Source organism: Diadema antillarum, unplaced genomic scaffold, assembly GCF_040938485.1.
Source record: "Diadema antillarum isolate AM-2024a unplaced genomic scaffold, OU_Dant_1.0 scf00000129, whole genome shotgun sequence".
Classification (NCBI taxonomy): domain Eukaryota; kingdom Metazoa; phylum Echinodermata; class Echinoidea; order Diadematoida; family Diadematidae; genus Diadema; species Diadema antillarum.
Window position 1 is genome coordinate 1,218,531 of NW_027271018.1, and position 15,790 is coordinate 1,234,320.

Consider the following 15,790-nt stretch of genomic DNA (forward strand, 5'->3'; position numbering starts at 1 on the left):
AGGTAAGACAGTTTTCACCTCTTGACAATAGAAGGTCTGCTCATAGCAACCTCTGCGATGTTCATTCAAGTTAAGTGCTAGCAGTCTACGCACAACAAATCAGTAACCAGGATGCCATGCACTGACCAATAAGATTACTCCCTCGTTGCTAGGGGCAGAGTCAATCTGCGGCACTAAATCCAAATCTTCGGACACATTTCTGTTCCGTTGAAAGTCAGAAAAACGCTGATCTCTTGCCTTTTCTTTGATCACTTAGCCTAGAAATTTTGGCAGATGATAGATGAAACATTAGACTACAACATTATGCCAACAACAGAAATTTGACAGTTTTGACTGATTTTGATGATAAGACTTCAAACTCGATTTTCTCGGCTCAGCCGTCAGCGACTTTAGGATTCTTTTGTTGTGGCGGGTCACAAATTGTCAATCTTTTGGAGACCTTTGGAGATGCGGAACTGGATGTATGCTGTCTTCATTACTGCGCTGGCACCACCGAAGACAACTACATCCAGAGCATTTCCAAGTATGTTAGTTTGTCCCATGATTCTCATTGACACTGATTATTAGTTTAAAGACCTCAAATGCGGAATTCATGACATCGTATTCATCTCATTTTTTTTTTTTTTTGTAGAGGTCACACACTAAGCCTTCGTCCGTTGTGCACAGGGGGCATGAGTCAAATTCACGCAGGCTTCTGGCTTGAACCAGATAATTAATAGCTCAAAGTAGTAAAGTGTCCACTTACGATCTGATCTGCAGACTCCATACAAAACATTTAAAATGGATTCAAATTAATATACGTTTGCACCTAATTTTGATTAAATATTTGTTGATTTGTCTATAAAGATATTTCTATCTCTCTCATCTCTTCTTCAATATAATATGTACAACAGTATGTCATTCACTCATGTCCCTCTGTACCTCAGAGTACGTCACAAGATCGATGGCACATTACAAATGCTGTATTTATCATTATCATTATTATCTTATCGGCAAACAGCAGCCCCAAAGTCCTATTGACTCCATGTATGTATGCCGACATTCCGTGGTCCAAATATACCATACACCAAGCATCGAACTGCACAACACATGGGATGTTTTGACACACTCACCTGAGTTTGGCGAAGATGTTCCCGATGAGTTCAACGTACTGCGCCTCCGCTCGCTGCACTTGCTCCTGGATTGGTTGGCAGTCGATGTGCTCCCTGCGCTTCACTGTGAAAGGAAAGGTGGGGAAAATGGGGAGACTGCCATTTAGTCAAGTCTATCCTTATCAGCACATCAGCAAAAGCCAGAAAATCCAGGTGATAACACTCAAAAAGTTACAAGAAAAGTCAGACAATCCAGTCAAAGGTTATGGGGGCGCTGTGGCATAGTGGATAAGACTCCTGACTCCCGATCGGAGGACCCGAGTTCGAATCACGTCCAGTGCTTACGTCCTTGGACAAGATGTTTTTGCCCACTGTATCTCTCTCGACCCAGGTGTATAAATGGGTACCTGGCAATGCTAGGGTAATAATAACAGCAGGGCCCCCTGATAGAGCAGTAGCAATATTGAAGAGGCTACCCTGGGTAAATAAGACCTATTATTATTATTATTATTATTATTATTATTATTATTATTATTATCATTATTATTACTATTATTATTATTATTACCATTATTATTATTATTATTATTATTATTATAATTAGCAAAGTTTTGGTGACTTCCATGTAACATCCCCCCTTTTGGGTGGGACCAATTTGTAATGTCACAGCAGTAGAATGATATAGAGAAAATATACAGGGAATATCAGAAACTTTCTTATTTTATTTATCTATCCATTTATTTTTGTCCAGAACATCAAATGAGCTCTTCCCTTGCTCCTCCAAAGCGATGGAAAACAACATTTGCCATACAACATCTCGGTAACCAATCAGGGGAACACATACTTTTCTTTGAACACGAAGATTTGTAATATTTCCTGTACAATTTGCTATGAAACTGAATAGATTGTCTGATTTTAATCAAACTTTCACAAAGTGTTTCACAGATTTTTCTGCATTCCCTGGAGTGACCTCTTAAACATTGCTTGCTATTATACTGAATAAGTCATGTATTTCATGGGGTTGTTATATTCACAATTTCACAAGTCCAGTACAACTAACTCTGATACCAACATAAATGCGAAGTGCATGCGTACCTGGTACATTCCTCTGTTCATTATCATACTCTACGAACACAATTTTAACCACTTGCGGAATTGTCATGAAGTCCTGTTTTGGGAAAAATTAAATATTACTTGCTGTGTATATGGCATATAAAGTGGTAACAAGGAAAACAAATGATCTGATTATATGATTCCCCACACTGATCCTCATCAGAATATCAAGTTGGTAAGAAGTACACTGTACGGTCATATTATTACCAAGGTACTTCTGAAAATCAACGTCATAACGTCAGCTCAGGACAAGTTGAGACAAATCATGACTTACAGTACGTTTATCTATGTTGACCAGCACATTTGTAAATTGGCAGCTCACTGTTTTTTTGGGACAGAGTAAGCTTGGAAAGTGGAAAAAATTACATCTCACATGTGCATGGCCACAACAGAGACAAAGCTAACCACACAAATACATGAGGAAACTGCTGAAAACAAGGAAGTAATTCTCTTTCAATGTTCCATAAATCTTTTAGCAAGCCTCTCCAACTCACAACCCACTCCAAAGACACCTTTGCTTGTCAAAAGCAACAATGGTGATTGAGATAAACCTGGAAAGAATGGGTTTCTACTTTGATATACAATGCAAACAAAAAAGTCTGAACAGATAGGCTGTCTCTTTGATCTCGTTATCACTCACATCATAGAAACATGAGTGGAAATAATAGTCACGTGTTAAAAGACCCTAGTATTGAATAGTCGATCACCGAAACTCTTATCTGCTCTTCAGCATTTTACTTTCATCTCGCAATTCAAGCAACCGCATGTGCGAACACGTGCGGGGGGGGGGGGGGGGGGGGGGGGGAGTGATATACTTGAGATGATGGATGAAGACAAAGACGATGGTAGTGTAAGTTCAACAGTTCAAAAGATGTAGGATGGATATGAGCACGACCGAAAGAGAGAAGAAAAAAAGACAGTCGTGTTTAACACATTAACATCTGAGACTCCTGCAGCTGCCTTTTGGTGTGCATGTGTGTACATGTATGTATGTGTGTGTGTGTGTGTGTGTACACTGTATGTATGTACAATGTATGTATGCATAATTACGCATATGCATGGGTGTATTTATATATGTATGTGTGTATGTACATACATATGTAGGGCCTATGTACCATATGTATGTTTGTATGTATATGAAGGTACATATTTGAATGTGCATACAGTCAACCTTGCCTATTAAAGTTGACCATGCACAAGTTGTGCAATCCTTCCCCAGATGGATACAAACATGTGTTAATTCTACTGTGTAGTAGTAAGTCAAATTTCACATACTTCCAAGGTACACATACTTACACATACTTTCACATACTTACAAGGATTTCCTCTGTTCTCTTTGGATTCGACTCGGGCGAGGTGGACTGAATACATACATACATACAAACATAGACGAATAGGAAGAGAGAGAGAGAGAGAGAGAGAGAGAGAGAGAAGAGACATACCTGTATTTTCCTCCTTGAACCTTTTGAAAACTTCGTTGCTACTTGATATCCTGACAGAATCATGAGAAGTAAAGAAAAAAACAAAAGCACACTTCAACTATGGTATACTGTATATCACTGAATGCAATCACTACCCTTATATAACACTGAGGAAGTTACACGCTTTAGCTCAGTCCAGAATATTACCTCTGGTAAGGAAGGAGGTTATGTTTTCATAGGCGTTGGCTTCTTTGTCGGTGTGCAAAATAACTCTAAAAGTTGAGGACGGATTTGGCTGAAACTTGCAGGAAAAGTTGATGATGAAACAGATGATTAAATTTTGGTATTGATCCAGGAATTTTTATAGATTTTTCAAGGATTTTTAAATCTTTTTGCAGACGGGGTCAGTGAACTTGGAAATTCACGCTGCACATATTTGAAGTTGTATACGCGTTCTAAAGCACATACTACAACAATATGTTTTTCATGATTTGCTACATATCAAAATTCTTAGTCTCTCGTCTGTGGACACTTTGGAGCTTATGGCATAAAGTGGAAAGTTTTGATTTAGTTGACAGTGTTACAGATGGTCCCAGGTCATTTGCTCCTGCGACAATTCCTCCCACTAAATATCTGCATGCTAAGCCAAACATACAACCTACCCACAAACATTACCTTAAAACCTAACCCTAATCCTAATCCTCACATCAAATTAAACCTAAAACTCTATCACAACCTTTACCCTAACCCTTAAGTCCTTGGAGAAAATAAGACCAGGGCAACTGTCCCATGAGCAAATGTCATGTCACTGTTACTGATATGTTATGGCAGTAATGCATAAGCTGAAGAGGTGAGTTAATCTCAACAAGTGAGAATCAAAGGTTTATGAAGCGATATAGTAGTGGCAGCAGCTAGAACACTTGGTCTTGACATTCAAGGCTGAAGATGTTTCACATGTACACATACTCCAACTTTCAGCAGAATGAGCGATATTTACAAATTCTCAATCTCTCCCTTGCTTTAATTCTTTTTTTTTTCTCTAGAGTCACGGATCATCCATATTCATATTCATTCATATCTTTATTGGTCTATGTCAGACATAGAGATTTGGCTTCCATTGGCATTACATTGCAAAAAATGATCATGACAATACAAACACATTTTACATCACAAGCTGTACATAATTACGTCTATGATAACTAAGCACAATGAATGATCTGTTCACTTTGATGAGCCCACTCAGTCAATCACACAAACTTCCAATGTAGCACTGTCTTTAAATACTGGACAGGCTTGCATTCCTTTTGATTACGCCAATAAGAGAAAGAAAGTTTTGTGACCTATAACCGAGGTTCTGCAGTGTTTTTGTTTTTGTTTTTTTTAAACACACTGCTCTGAAACCTGTCACTGATTGGTCGACAGAGGGCAGCATAAACGTTCAGTATATCAAAGTGATTCTAATTTGGAAGAATCAACTGACTGCTGATAATAAAGCATGGTGAGTTACATGGGTGAGTATCATGGCACATGAGGGGTTGAGGAATACATTCCATTCTCAATGCAGGACTTTGGGGCAATTAGAAGCTAATATCCAACAGCAAATGCCCTTGATGAATTCTATTCTATTCTCTCTTATGGGACAATATGCCTGATAAAACCCTTTGCTGAGTATTGCTAGTCACCTAGGGCAACCCACAAATTAAGGGGTTGGCATCATTCGTCCGTTTTCTTCTGTGGGAGTTTTGTTTTCAAGCCAACACAAAAATGGACTTTCACATCTCATACGCAACCCCCCCCCCCTACAAACAAACAACAACAACCAACCAACGAACCAACCAACCAACAAACTAGCAAGCAAGACGATGTTGTGTATCATATCAGGTTGCACTACGATATCTAGCGCAATTTTGGCATTTCTTTGAATTTTGCTTGAAACCTGGCAATAACAGAGAAAGTTTTGCATGACAGTGCATTGCAAGTTGATACTCTTCTTAAAATATTGTATAAATTTTTACATGCTAGCCTTGTTTGCAGAATTAAGTCGCAAAATGCCAAACAGGCCACAACGAATCAACAATGAGGGTTTATGCTGAATAGCGACGGACACGATTCTCAAATTTTGTATTACTACTTACGTCTGGTTGAGGCTGTCATAGTTCTTCAGCTTGTTACAGCTCTTGTGAAGTTCAAACACTTTGGTACCAATATTCGTCATGTCCGTCTCGAATTCGGTGCACTTTGTGACACAAATCTGTTGCAAACGGCAAGAGAAACATCATGAAAGTTGGAAAAAAGGATTGCCATCCAATCTAAATACTGAAAATGTGGAATATTTTGTGGTGTGAAAATTTGCACCACACTGAGCTAGCACAAAAAAATGAGAACACACAAATATTTTTGGAAGATCCTGAAATGTTGACAAAAATACTCTTAACACGTGGAATCAACAAGAAGCACAGTTCACTGCAAATTGGCCCAGTGCAAGAAAGCAAAAACGCAAAAACTTTTCCTGTGGTTGCTGTGGTTAGCAATTACATTCTCTACATTCCAGCAAACAAATGTAATGTCACAGCTTTGTCTGCGACAATCCCGGCAGAACTTCGGGGAATCCCCTATTGTGTTGTGAAGTCAGCTAGAACGCCTTGTCCTCTCATTTGTGCATGATATATCACCAGGATGATAGCCTTTTACTCACACAAAAGTGCAGTACATTGCTCTTGAACGCGATGCTTGAGATTTGTTATCTCTGTCTTTGTTTATATAAATACTCACTTTCAATCTTTCAGTGAGAAACGTTGTCATCACTCCATGACAGTAATCATTTCACTACAAGAATTATCCATACATTTGTATCATTCCCATAAAAATCTTATCAATATACAAGCAATTTTAATCAAACTAAAATGATCTTTCATCTTGACCTTTGATACATCACAAATTCCAAGGTTTGTGCAATAAAAAAAACAAACTAGAAATCAATTTGCCTCCGCTATAATGCATGATTCTCCCAATAGGTGCATAGTACAATGTCTTCACAATGTGTGATGACAGTTTCACATAAATGGCAAAATATTGAAATGACAGGTTTGTCAGAAATATCTTGAATGTTCACTTTCCTTGAACTTGGTTTGCTATAATTGTCTAAGAGTGCAGGTACAAGTATTTGGGGAATTGAGGATTTTTACTTGACTCCTGACCGACCCTTGAGTAATTTTCAAGGTATGAAGAAAGAGTGTAATTACAGTATAAAATAGATTTTTTTTTTTTGCATTTAAATCTGGCCTTTGACCCTTAACATATGACCTTTGACCTTCTGACTAAAAATTTCAAAGAGAATCTCCATTAGGTAATACATGTATATATTAAGTTTTAAAAATAATAATGCAAGCATTGCATATATACATTGTACTAGTATATGATGGAAAAAGTAAAATTTTGAGGAGCTGACCTTGACCTTTGACCCCTGACTATTGACCCATGACCCCTAAATTTGCTAGATAATCCCTGCCAGTCAGTAAATGCGTATGTACCAAGTTCCATGAAGATACATTGAACCATTTGCGAGAAAAGTGAAATTGTAACATTTTCACCTGACCTTTGACCTTTTGACCTTTGATCTTATGACATGGAACTCTCTCTGGAGAATCTCTAGGTGGTAGTACATGTCTACTCTAAGTTTCAAGAAAATACCTTCTGGCATTGCATGAATATTGGGGAAGTAGCAACATTTTTAGCATTTGACCTTGACCTTTTGACCTTTGACCTCTTGCCAACGTCACTAAAATCTACTCAACTAATTGCCCCATCATACATCATCCTTGGACCAATTATGGGGAAAGCTGCTTCATCCAGTTTTGAGTTATCACGTAAACAGATAAATTTTAGGATTTTACCTAGACCTTTGACCTTTGACCCCTGTTCGATTTCACTAAAAAATTCGTCAAGTAATTGTACCATTATACATCATTCTCGGACAAAGTTTGGTGAAATTTGATTGATCCAGTCTTGAGTTATCGCGTAAACGGATACCATTTCATGATTTGACCTTGACCTATGACCTTTGGCCGATTTCATCCAAAATCTAATCAATTAATTGCCCCATCATACTTCATACTTACACCAAGTTTGGTAAAATTCCAATCAATATTACTCAAGTTATCGCGTAAACGAATGCGGACGGACGTACGGACGGACGGACAACCCGAAAACATAATGCCTCCGGCAACACTTCGTGGCAGAGGCAAAAAAATTAGATTATTTCTTTTCATGCGAGTCACACTGAAGATACAAACCTCTGAGATGTTCTTCACTTCTTCTTGACTTTTGGTCCAGCCGGCAAACATTTCTTGTGAATCTGCATATGAACAAGGAAAAGTAGAAATTACGCGGTGCGTAATATATGTCTCCGCCGAAAGTAGCATTTTGTAGCAAAATGTACAATATAGGTCAAAAATCAAGGTCAAAGGTCAAAGAAGTCAAAGGTCAAAATTCTGTGAAGAAGTTTTGAAGCCCTCACCTAGTGCCATCACATAAAGCAAACGGAATCGAAATCGGGTTAGAAATGGCGAAGGAGTAGCATTTTGTAGCAAAATGTACAACAAAATGTTGGTCAAAAATTCAGGTCAAAGGTCAAAGAAGTCAAAGGTCAAAATTCTGTGTAGAAGTTTTGAAGCCCTCACCTAGTGCCATCACATAAAGCAAACAGAATCGAAATCGGGGAAGAAATGGCGAAGGAGTAGCATTTTGTAGCCAATGTACAATATGGGTCAAAAATCAAGGTCAAAGGTCAAATAAGTCAAAGGTCAAAATTCTGTGTAGAAGTTTTGAAGCCCTCACCTAGTGTCATCACATAAAGCAAACAGAATCGAAATCGGGGAAGAAATGGCGAAGGAGTAGCATTTTGTAGCCAATGTACAATATGGGTCAAAAATCAAGGTCAAAGGTCAAAGAAGTCAAAGGTCAAAATTCTGTGTAGAAGTTTTGAAGCCCTCACCTAGTGCCCTCACATAAAGCAAACGGAATCGAAATCGGGTAAGAAATGGCGAAGGAGTAGCATTTTGTAGCAAAATGTACAATATGGGTCAAAAATCAAGGTCAAAGGTCAAAGAAGTCAAAGGTCAAAATTCTGTGTAGAAGTTTTGAAGCCCTCACCTAGTGCCATCACATAAAGCAAACGGAATCGAAATTGGGTTAGAAATGGCGAAGGAGTAGCATTTTGTAGCAAAATGTACAATATAGGTCAAAGGTCACGACTGCAATTCTGTGTAGAGTTTCAAAGCTCCCATGTAGTGCTATCATATAAAGCAAACAGAATCAAAATTGGCTCAAAAATGACAGAGAAGTAGCAAATTGAACATTTTGATCACACACGGACGCACACACGGACGGACACACGGAGGGACGGACACACGGACACACACACGTACGGAGCCCGTTTCATAGTCCCCTGCTCGAACTCGTTCGGCGGGGACAAAAAGAGACAAGGCATTCTTTGCTAGAGTGTTCCCCTCCCATATCTTCTGATAAAATAATTTATCTGCATTCCAGTCAACTATTTAGCACACATCCGTAAACATATCCCAAAATATTGACTTATTAAACCTTATGAAACATCGTGTAGAGAGGACTTGGAAGTGTGAGAATAGGATGAAAATTCACACAGTATCACAAGAATGTTACTGCTGCTGCGTTCTAATCGTTGAGTTGCCAGGGTAGTGTCATGGCAATTTAACCGTAGCTAGTTAGGATAGAATTTGGCAAAAGTTACCACAGCAAAGTCCAAGCAACAATTTGTGGGAACCGTTTTAACAGGCAGGGTGAAAAAATATTACCCTGATGTTACCCTGATGTTGATGCAGTTTGAAAGGCTCTGTGAAAATAGGGCTGAAGTTGCAAAGAAAACCTCACATTCCCCCCCCCCCCTCCCCCCCCCCCCAAAAAAAAAAAAATGAGTGCCATAAAATATAACTTCTATCATTTTTGTGAACTGGCCAATCAGAGAGCCGTGATGTGACATCATCACTTTCTCTCGTTTGTGCATGTGGGAGGTCGCAATATCATCATCGCATCGAAAACATGTGAAATTTCATAATTCCATAATTTTCTCATTTTAATCCGTTGAGGACGGGATGATTTTTTTTACAACCTGCATTTCCCATAGACACTTGCGCAAGTATACTCAGGACTTGTCCTCAACGGGTTAAGTTCAATTCATATGAATCTTCTACCATCCTATTCATCTCATTCTCCTCCATATTCTACTTCTAACTTGCACACAGCCTAGAATTGTGCTTTGGGCATAACAGCTTTAAAATATATGCATTAACTAGTGAATACTCACGTATACCGGTGGCTGCCTGCATGGCGTAGCACTTTCGGTCTGTGGCCAAACTGTAATGAGAACAACATTTGATTTTCGTCTTTATCACATATGCAGCCAACAGATCAATATACATCACATACGTACATGTAAGTTGATGCAAATCTCAACAATTCTTTCCCTCTTGCTTTGAAATTGATGTATCTCACTGCCTCTTTTCTGAAAAATTTGGCTTGACATTCAGAACGACCTAACAAATTTTCGTTTTGTGTTTGTTTGCAAAATATAGCGGACAAGATCATGCATGTCAATCCAAATTCAGGTAAAAATTAGGGAAAGGTATAGTTTGTTTCAACCTCATTTTCAGTCAAACAAAGTATTCTAAGTTAGTTCTACTGATCATTTAATGCTTTATTTTTTCCTCATTACACCTTATAAAAACACCCAAACACATAAACAGCCTCAGAGTTGGGAGTTGGATAGATAAGAGAAATGTAGCTGATGATAATTTCAGTCCTCATTTATGTGGCCAAAGTCATGTAAGGTACACGTAAACTCACTGTATGTTACTCAATATCTGCAATGCACACAAACGTGTTAAGTCATAGTTTTGTAAGGCTACAGAAAACCACACTTTGGCAATCTTTCTGCAAGGTACTGATCGTAGCTTCAAGAAAAACAAAAAGTAAACCTCAACTGTACCAGAAGGATGTGCATGATGACACAATCTTACACATCATTTCCACAGGGCCTTGATTGACTTTAAAAAAAAAAAAAAAAAAAAAAAAAAAAAAACTCAACACAAACAATGCAAACTTTTCTCCTATCTGTGCACAAGTTTTATACTGACGTATTAGCAAAATGTTCACATAGGAAAGCATTTGTTTTCTTCTCCTATTCCATTTTATACAACAAGTGGAAATTTTTGCGTTGTTTAATTTTTTGGCATTTCGCACAGCCAGAATCTAGCGTGAAAACAAATTATTTTTGCTTGCCGTATGTTCCAGTACTTGATGTTCTTGATTCAGCAGAATTAACAAAATGGGAAACTTTTCTTGCCTGGCTGAGCGCAAAAAGATTAGTCTCGCAAAAATATCCACTTTTACAGTAGTCTTTCATCGCTTTTGGTACTAACCTCTCATTGAAGGCCTCCACCTTCCCTTTGAGTTTCTGCCCGTGGGCCTTGACGTCCTCCACGCATCTCTTCAGTGACGTCTTCAGCAGAAGGTTGTAGTTGCTGTTTGTTTTTTGGGTGTTTTTTTTATTTTTCATGCGTGGCACACAGAAAAAAAGATGTAAAACCATCAATTATCACACAACAAAAACATAGGAACAGAATAAAAAGGCTTGATGAGCACTTGATAACTGTTCTACAGTTCTGTGGCCTTCAGGTATGTTTTGTCTCTGAAGGAAAGAGGGAACCACTCTTTTCTTTCTTTTTGAAGATCAGATTTGGAGCCTAGTAGTATGTATCACTTTAACAGATGACAAATTACACTGAACACATGATCAGCAAGATTTTCTTTGATCAAAAATCATTGGAGGTGGATATTGGGACAACAAAACTGTAAATTTAGAAACTGTCCAGGAGATTTTTTTTTTCTGCAAATGTTATGGTGTCTCAGTCAGGTGTAATGTCATAATTGTCTACACATTGACAAGACTGCCGACAATGTGAATATCATCTTGCTGGGTTGTTGTTTAAGTACCACGGGTATGTATTTCTTTTTGAAAAAGATGCCCTGCAAGATACCAGTATGCGAGAAAATGAAGATGGAGAAGAGGAAGAGACAAGGAGGAGGAGGAGGGAGAGGAAGACGAGATGGAGATGAAGGAGGGGAAGGAGGGAAAGTGGGGGGGGGGGGACAGAGAAAGAAAATGGACAAAAGAGAGAAGGAGGAGGACAAAGAGAGAGAAGAGGGGAAGAAGGAGAGGAAGCAAAAAAGAAGAGGGGAAGAAAACAAAGAGGAAAAGAGAAAAGATGAGGGAAGGAAAGATAGAAGATAGAGGAGGTGGTCAGAGAAGATGGGGAGAAGAAAGAAGATGAGAGGTAACAAGGAGGAAGAGAAGGGGAGGAGGCAGTGATGATGGAGGAGGAGGAGGACAAGAAAGAAGAGGATGGAGAGAAGAAAATGAGAAAGAGGCGGGAGGAAGAGGAAGACGGGAAGGAGACAGGGAAAGGAGAGGAAGAGATGGGAGAAGAGGAGAAGAGAAAGGGATAAAAGGAGGAGGGGGAGAAGAAGGAGGAAAAGGAGGAAGAAAAGGAAATGGAGGTGAAAGGAGATGCGTAGGAAGACGACAATGAGGGGGAGGAAGAGAAAGATGAAGAAGAAGGGAAGAGGAATAAGCGAAGGATGAAAAGGAAATGGAGGTGGAGGGAGATGCGTAGGAAGACAAGGCTGAGAAAGAGGAGGAGGGGAATGACACAGAAAAGAATGAATAAGAAAAGGAGGAGGAAGAAGATGAAAAGGAGATGGAGGGAGATGCGAAGGAAGAGGAGGCAGAGGAGTAGGAAGACCGGTAAGTCAAGTTCCGACTCACAGAAAGGAAATGAAGCCATCCAATCTGGTCTTGCCGTCATTCATGAGAGAGTGGCAGTAGTGCAGGCCATGCTTCCACATGAGCTTGAAGCCATTCTCCGAGACTTTGCTATGGATATCTTGCACTAGAGCACAGAGAAGGGACACATATCCCAGAGGTATTTTAAAACAACAAAAATACAAAGTAAAATGAAACAGTCTACAATGTAGGTCCTTAAGAACTATTTTGCATACACACATTCAAAATTCATTATCAATTGCCATTTGTTCACAATAGTTTAGGGGGAAGTATACTGCAAAAGTCCAATCTGCACAACTATCCACAACGTCTTATCACAATCACGACAAATGAAACAGTACAGAATGATTCCTTTTTCACATATATCCCAGATTCTAAAGACACAGCATTTCACCTCAAACTGAAGAAATTGATGGTCTATGAAAATAGGATTTAAGCAATAAGCAACACTGAGGCACACAAGTCATATACAAATTTTGCATCCTAATGCAGTGAAAATAATGCCATAAGCAATAATCATGTCTGCAGCATTTTTATCTTTTATTATTTTTTTTGTGCAATACAGAGTTCTACTAGAAAGTTACGCCGAAGTTAATGTCAAGCAAGTACTGTTACGTACCATAAAGGCAAATGGAAGCTTTAAGTGGTTATTTCCAAGCCTGCTCGAGACCAGCGGTGACACATTTACTCCTGCGACAATCGCTCTGGTCTTATTTTCTCCAAGGACTTAGGGTAAGGGTTGTGATAAAAGTTTTAGGTTTAGTTTGGAATGAGGATTAGGATTAAGGTTAGGGTTATGTTTGTGGGTAGAATCTATGATTGGCTTAGCGTGCAGAAATTTCATGGGAGCAACTGTCGCAGGCGCAAATGCCATGGGACTGCGACCAGTAGCTCAGAAGGCTTACCATATCCATGATGGAGAAAAACTCCAACAAACTATAACATTCATACGTGTAGGTCAGCATTCACAATTCCCATTTCGTGCTAGGTAGGGCAGTGGGATTGGCGTATGCAAAGTGTTACAGTATGTGAGCCTCTCATGCTACGACAGGGATGTCAACCTTGTAAACAACATTGCTAAATCCCGAGGGCTAAAAGAGTGTATTTTTGGTGAAAAAACCCCCAGTATTTTAACCTCTCCTGTATCTGACAAGGGTAGTCCATGAAACCTGCAGTACTTTTGGCAAGACACAGTATAGAATACGGTACTGAAAAAAATAAATAAAAGTTGGCATTTCTGTTACGGGGACCACAGTTTAAGCCAGTAGAACAGCATTAAGATTTGAGCCCTGTGTCACCACTTCGTGGATAGACTCAGAAGGGTGCGGTCAACTTACACAGAGCCGTGAGGAGGTCAGACTTTTGCTTGATTGTCAAGGCAGGCTCTACGCCGGGTAGGTGAAGTTGGTACATGTACACTATTCCATTACCCTGTTGTCAAGATTGGTGGTAGCAATGAAAAAAAAAAAGGAAGAAAAGAAAGGAGACACCAAAACAGGCAAACGAGTAATGCAAAGACAGGGATTACATTCATGTTTATAATCTGGGACATGGTAACAAACTTGAGATCCATTCATCGCCTTTACAGTACAGACACAGTATTTGGATATGATTATTTCAAATAATAGCATAAATGGATATGTGCCATCACTACCAACAGCAAGAGGAATCAGTTCAAAGGTGAATATTCGCAGCACTGCCCATGTGTGCTTTTGACTTTTCTCTCACCACGTGTTCAAGTCATACTTTTGGCCCCATAATGAAGTCAGTATCCATTGCACAAAGTGCCCAAAATAATGACAGAAATTGCCCTTGAAGCATCAGAAAACACTTCAAATGATTGTAAAAGCAAATCTGTTGAACAAATTGATATGCACAAAATAAAAAAGATTTAATTTTCTTGACACAGTGATTTAATGAAAAACTAGAAATGTCGCTATGGCGACTGATGCCTTCGCCATAATGCATGATTCTCCCAATAGGTGTATAGCACAATGTCTTCACAATGTGTAATGACAGTAAGCAAATAATCAACGTTGGTGAAGGTGATGGGACAAACTATCACTTCCGAGGCGATCTGGATGTATCTATCTTTCCGAAGCGCAGCTGAGGAAAGATAGCGTACACATTCAGATCGCCGAGGAAGTGATAGTTTGTCTCGTTGCCTGAAACTAAAAGTTGATTATTTGCTTTATATTCCACATCTAGGGTCCTAGAAATTCCCATTTTATTCCACATCTGAAACCGTTTTAGCTGTCTTTAGGTATTCTTAGGGCTTAGGCTACGTGTGCGCGTGGATGACAAACAATGAATTTGCTGCGCGCACCGCGCGGCACCGAAGTGAAAGTGCGTTGCACTGTGTACTATCAAGTGACCTAGGTCACATGATAGTCCACAGTGCAACGCACTTTTATTTCGCGCGTACTCATCTTGCGTTAGGACTGTGTGGACTGTGTGGAGATCAGTGAAACAAAAGGGACTATCAACATAGAGTGTAACGAACTTTTCTTCTCAGGTGATGTGATGGGCAAAACTACGCTTCATCACGTGATCAGCTCTGGACCAATCCTATTGCAACATTCTTAGTATGTGGAATATAATTTCACATAACTGGCAAAATATTGAAATGACAGGTTTGTCATAAATATCTTGAATGTTCACTTTCCTTGAACTGGGTTTGCTATAATTTTCTAAGAGTGCAGGTACACATACAATGTATTTGGGGAATTGAGAATTTTTACTTGACTTCTGATTGACCCTTTTATAAGTCTATGCATTTAGTAATTTCAAAGATATGAAGAAAGAGTGTAATTACAGTACAAAATAGATTTTGGGGGGCATTGAAACCTGGCCTTTGACCCTTAACATTTGACCTTCTGGCTAGCAATTTCCCAGAGAATCTCCATTAGGTAATGCATGTATATATTAAGTTTTAAAACTAATAATGAAAGCATTGCATATACTAGTATATGAGGGAAATAGTCAAATTTTGAAGAGTTAACGTTAACCTTTGACCCCTGACTATTGACCCATGACCCCTAAATTCCCTAGATAATCCCTGCCAGTCAGTACATGTGTATGTACCAAGTTCCATGAAGATACATTGAACCATTTGCGAGAAAAGTGATATTGCAACATTTTCACCTAACCTTTGACCTTTTGACCTTGACCTTATGGCATGAAACTCTCTCTGGAGAATCTTTATGCAGTAGTACATGTCTACACTAAGTTTCAAGAAAATACCTTCTGGCATTGCATAGATATGGGGGAAATAGCAACATTTTTAG

The 15,790-nt window shown here is 39.1% G+C and overlaps 1 protein-coding gene across 1 annotated transcript in view; it reads right to left on the reverse strand.

Annotated features, from left to right (window-relative positions):
- Nucleotides 1–413: 413 nt before the first annotated feature.
- LOC139720561 (inhibitor of nuclear factor kappa-B kinase subunit alpha-like) overlaps nucleotides 414–15,790 on the reverse strand; it is a 43,838-nt gene continuing 28,461 nt past the window's right edge. The window contains exons 11-19 of the mRNA XM_071631913.1: nucleotides 13,841–13,934; nucleotides 12,486–12,609; nucleotides 11,080–11,181; nucleotides 9,966–10,015; nucleotides 7,918–7,979; nucleotides 5,761–5,876; nucleotides 3,647–3,696; nucleotides 1,113–1,215; nucleotides 414–483 (exon numbers count right to left, since the gene is read on the reverse strand). Coding sequence (XP_071488014.1) covers nucleotides 414–483; nucleotides 1,113–1,215; nucleotides 3,647–3,696; nucleotides 5,761–5,876; nucleotides 7,918–7,979; nucleotides 9,966–10,015; nucleotides 11,080–11,181; nucleotides 12,486–12,609; nucleotides 13,841–13,934 — 771 coding nt within the window. The remainder of the gene's footprint in view (nucleotides 484–1,112; nucleotides 1,216–3,646; nucleotides 3,697–5,760; nucleotides 5,877–7,917; nucleotides 7,980–9,965; nucleotides 10,016–11,079; nucleotides 11,182–12,485; nucleotides 12,610–13,840; nucleotides 13,935–15,790) is intronic.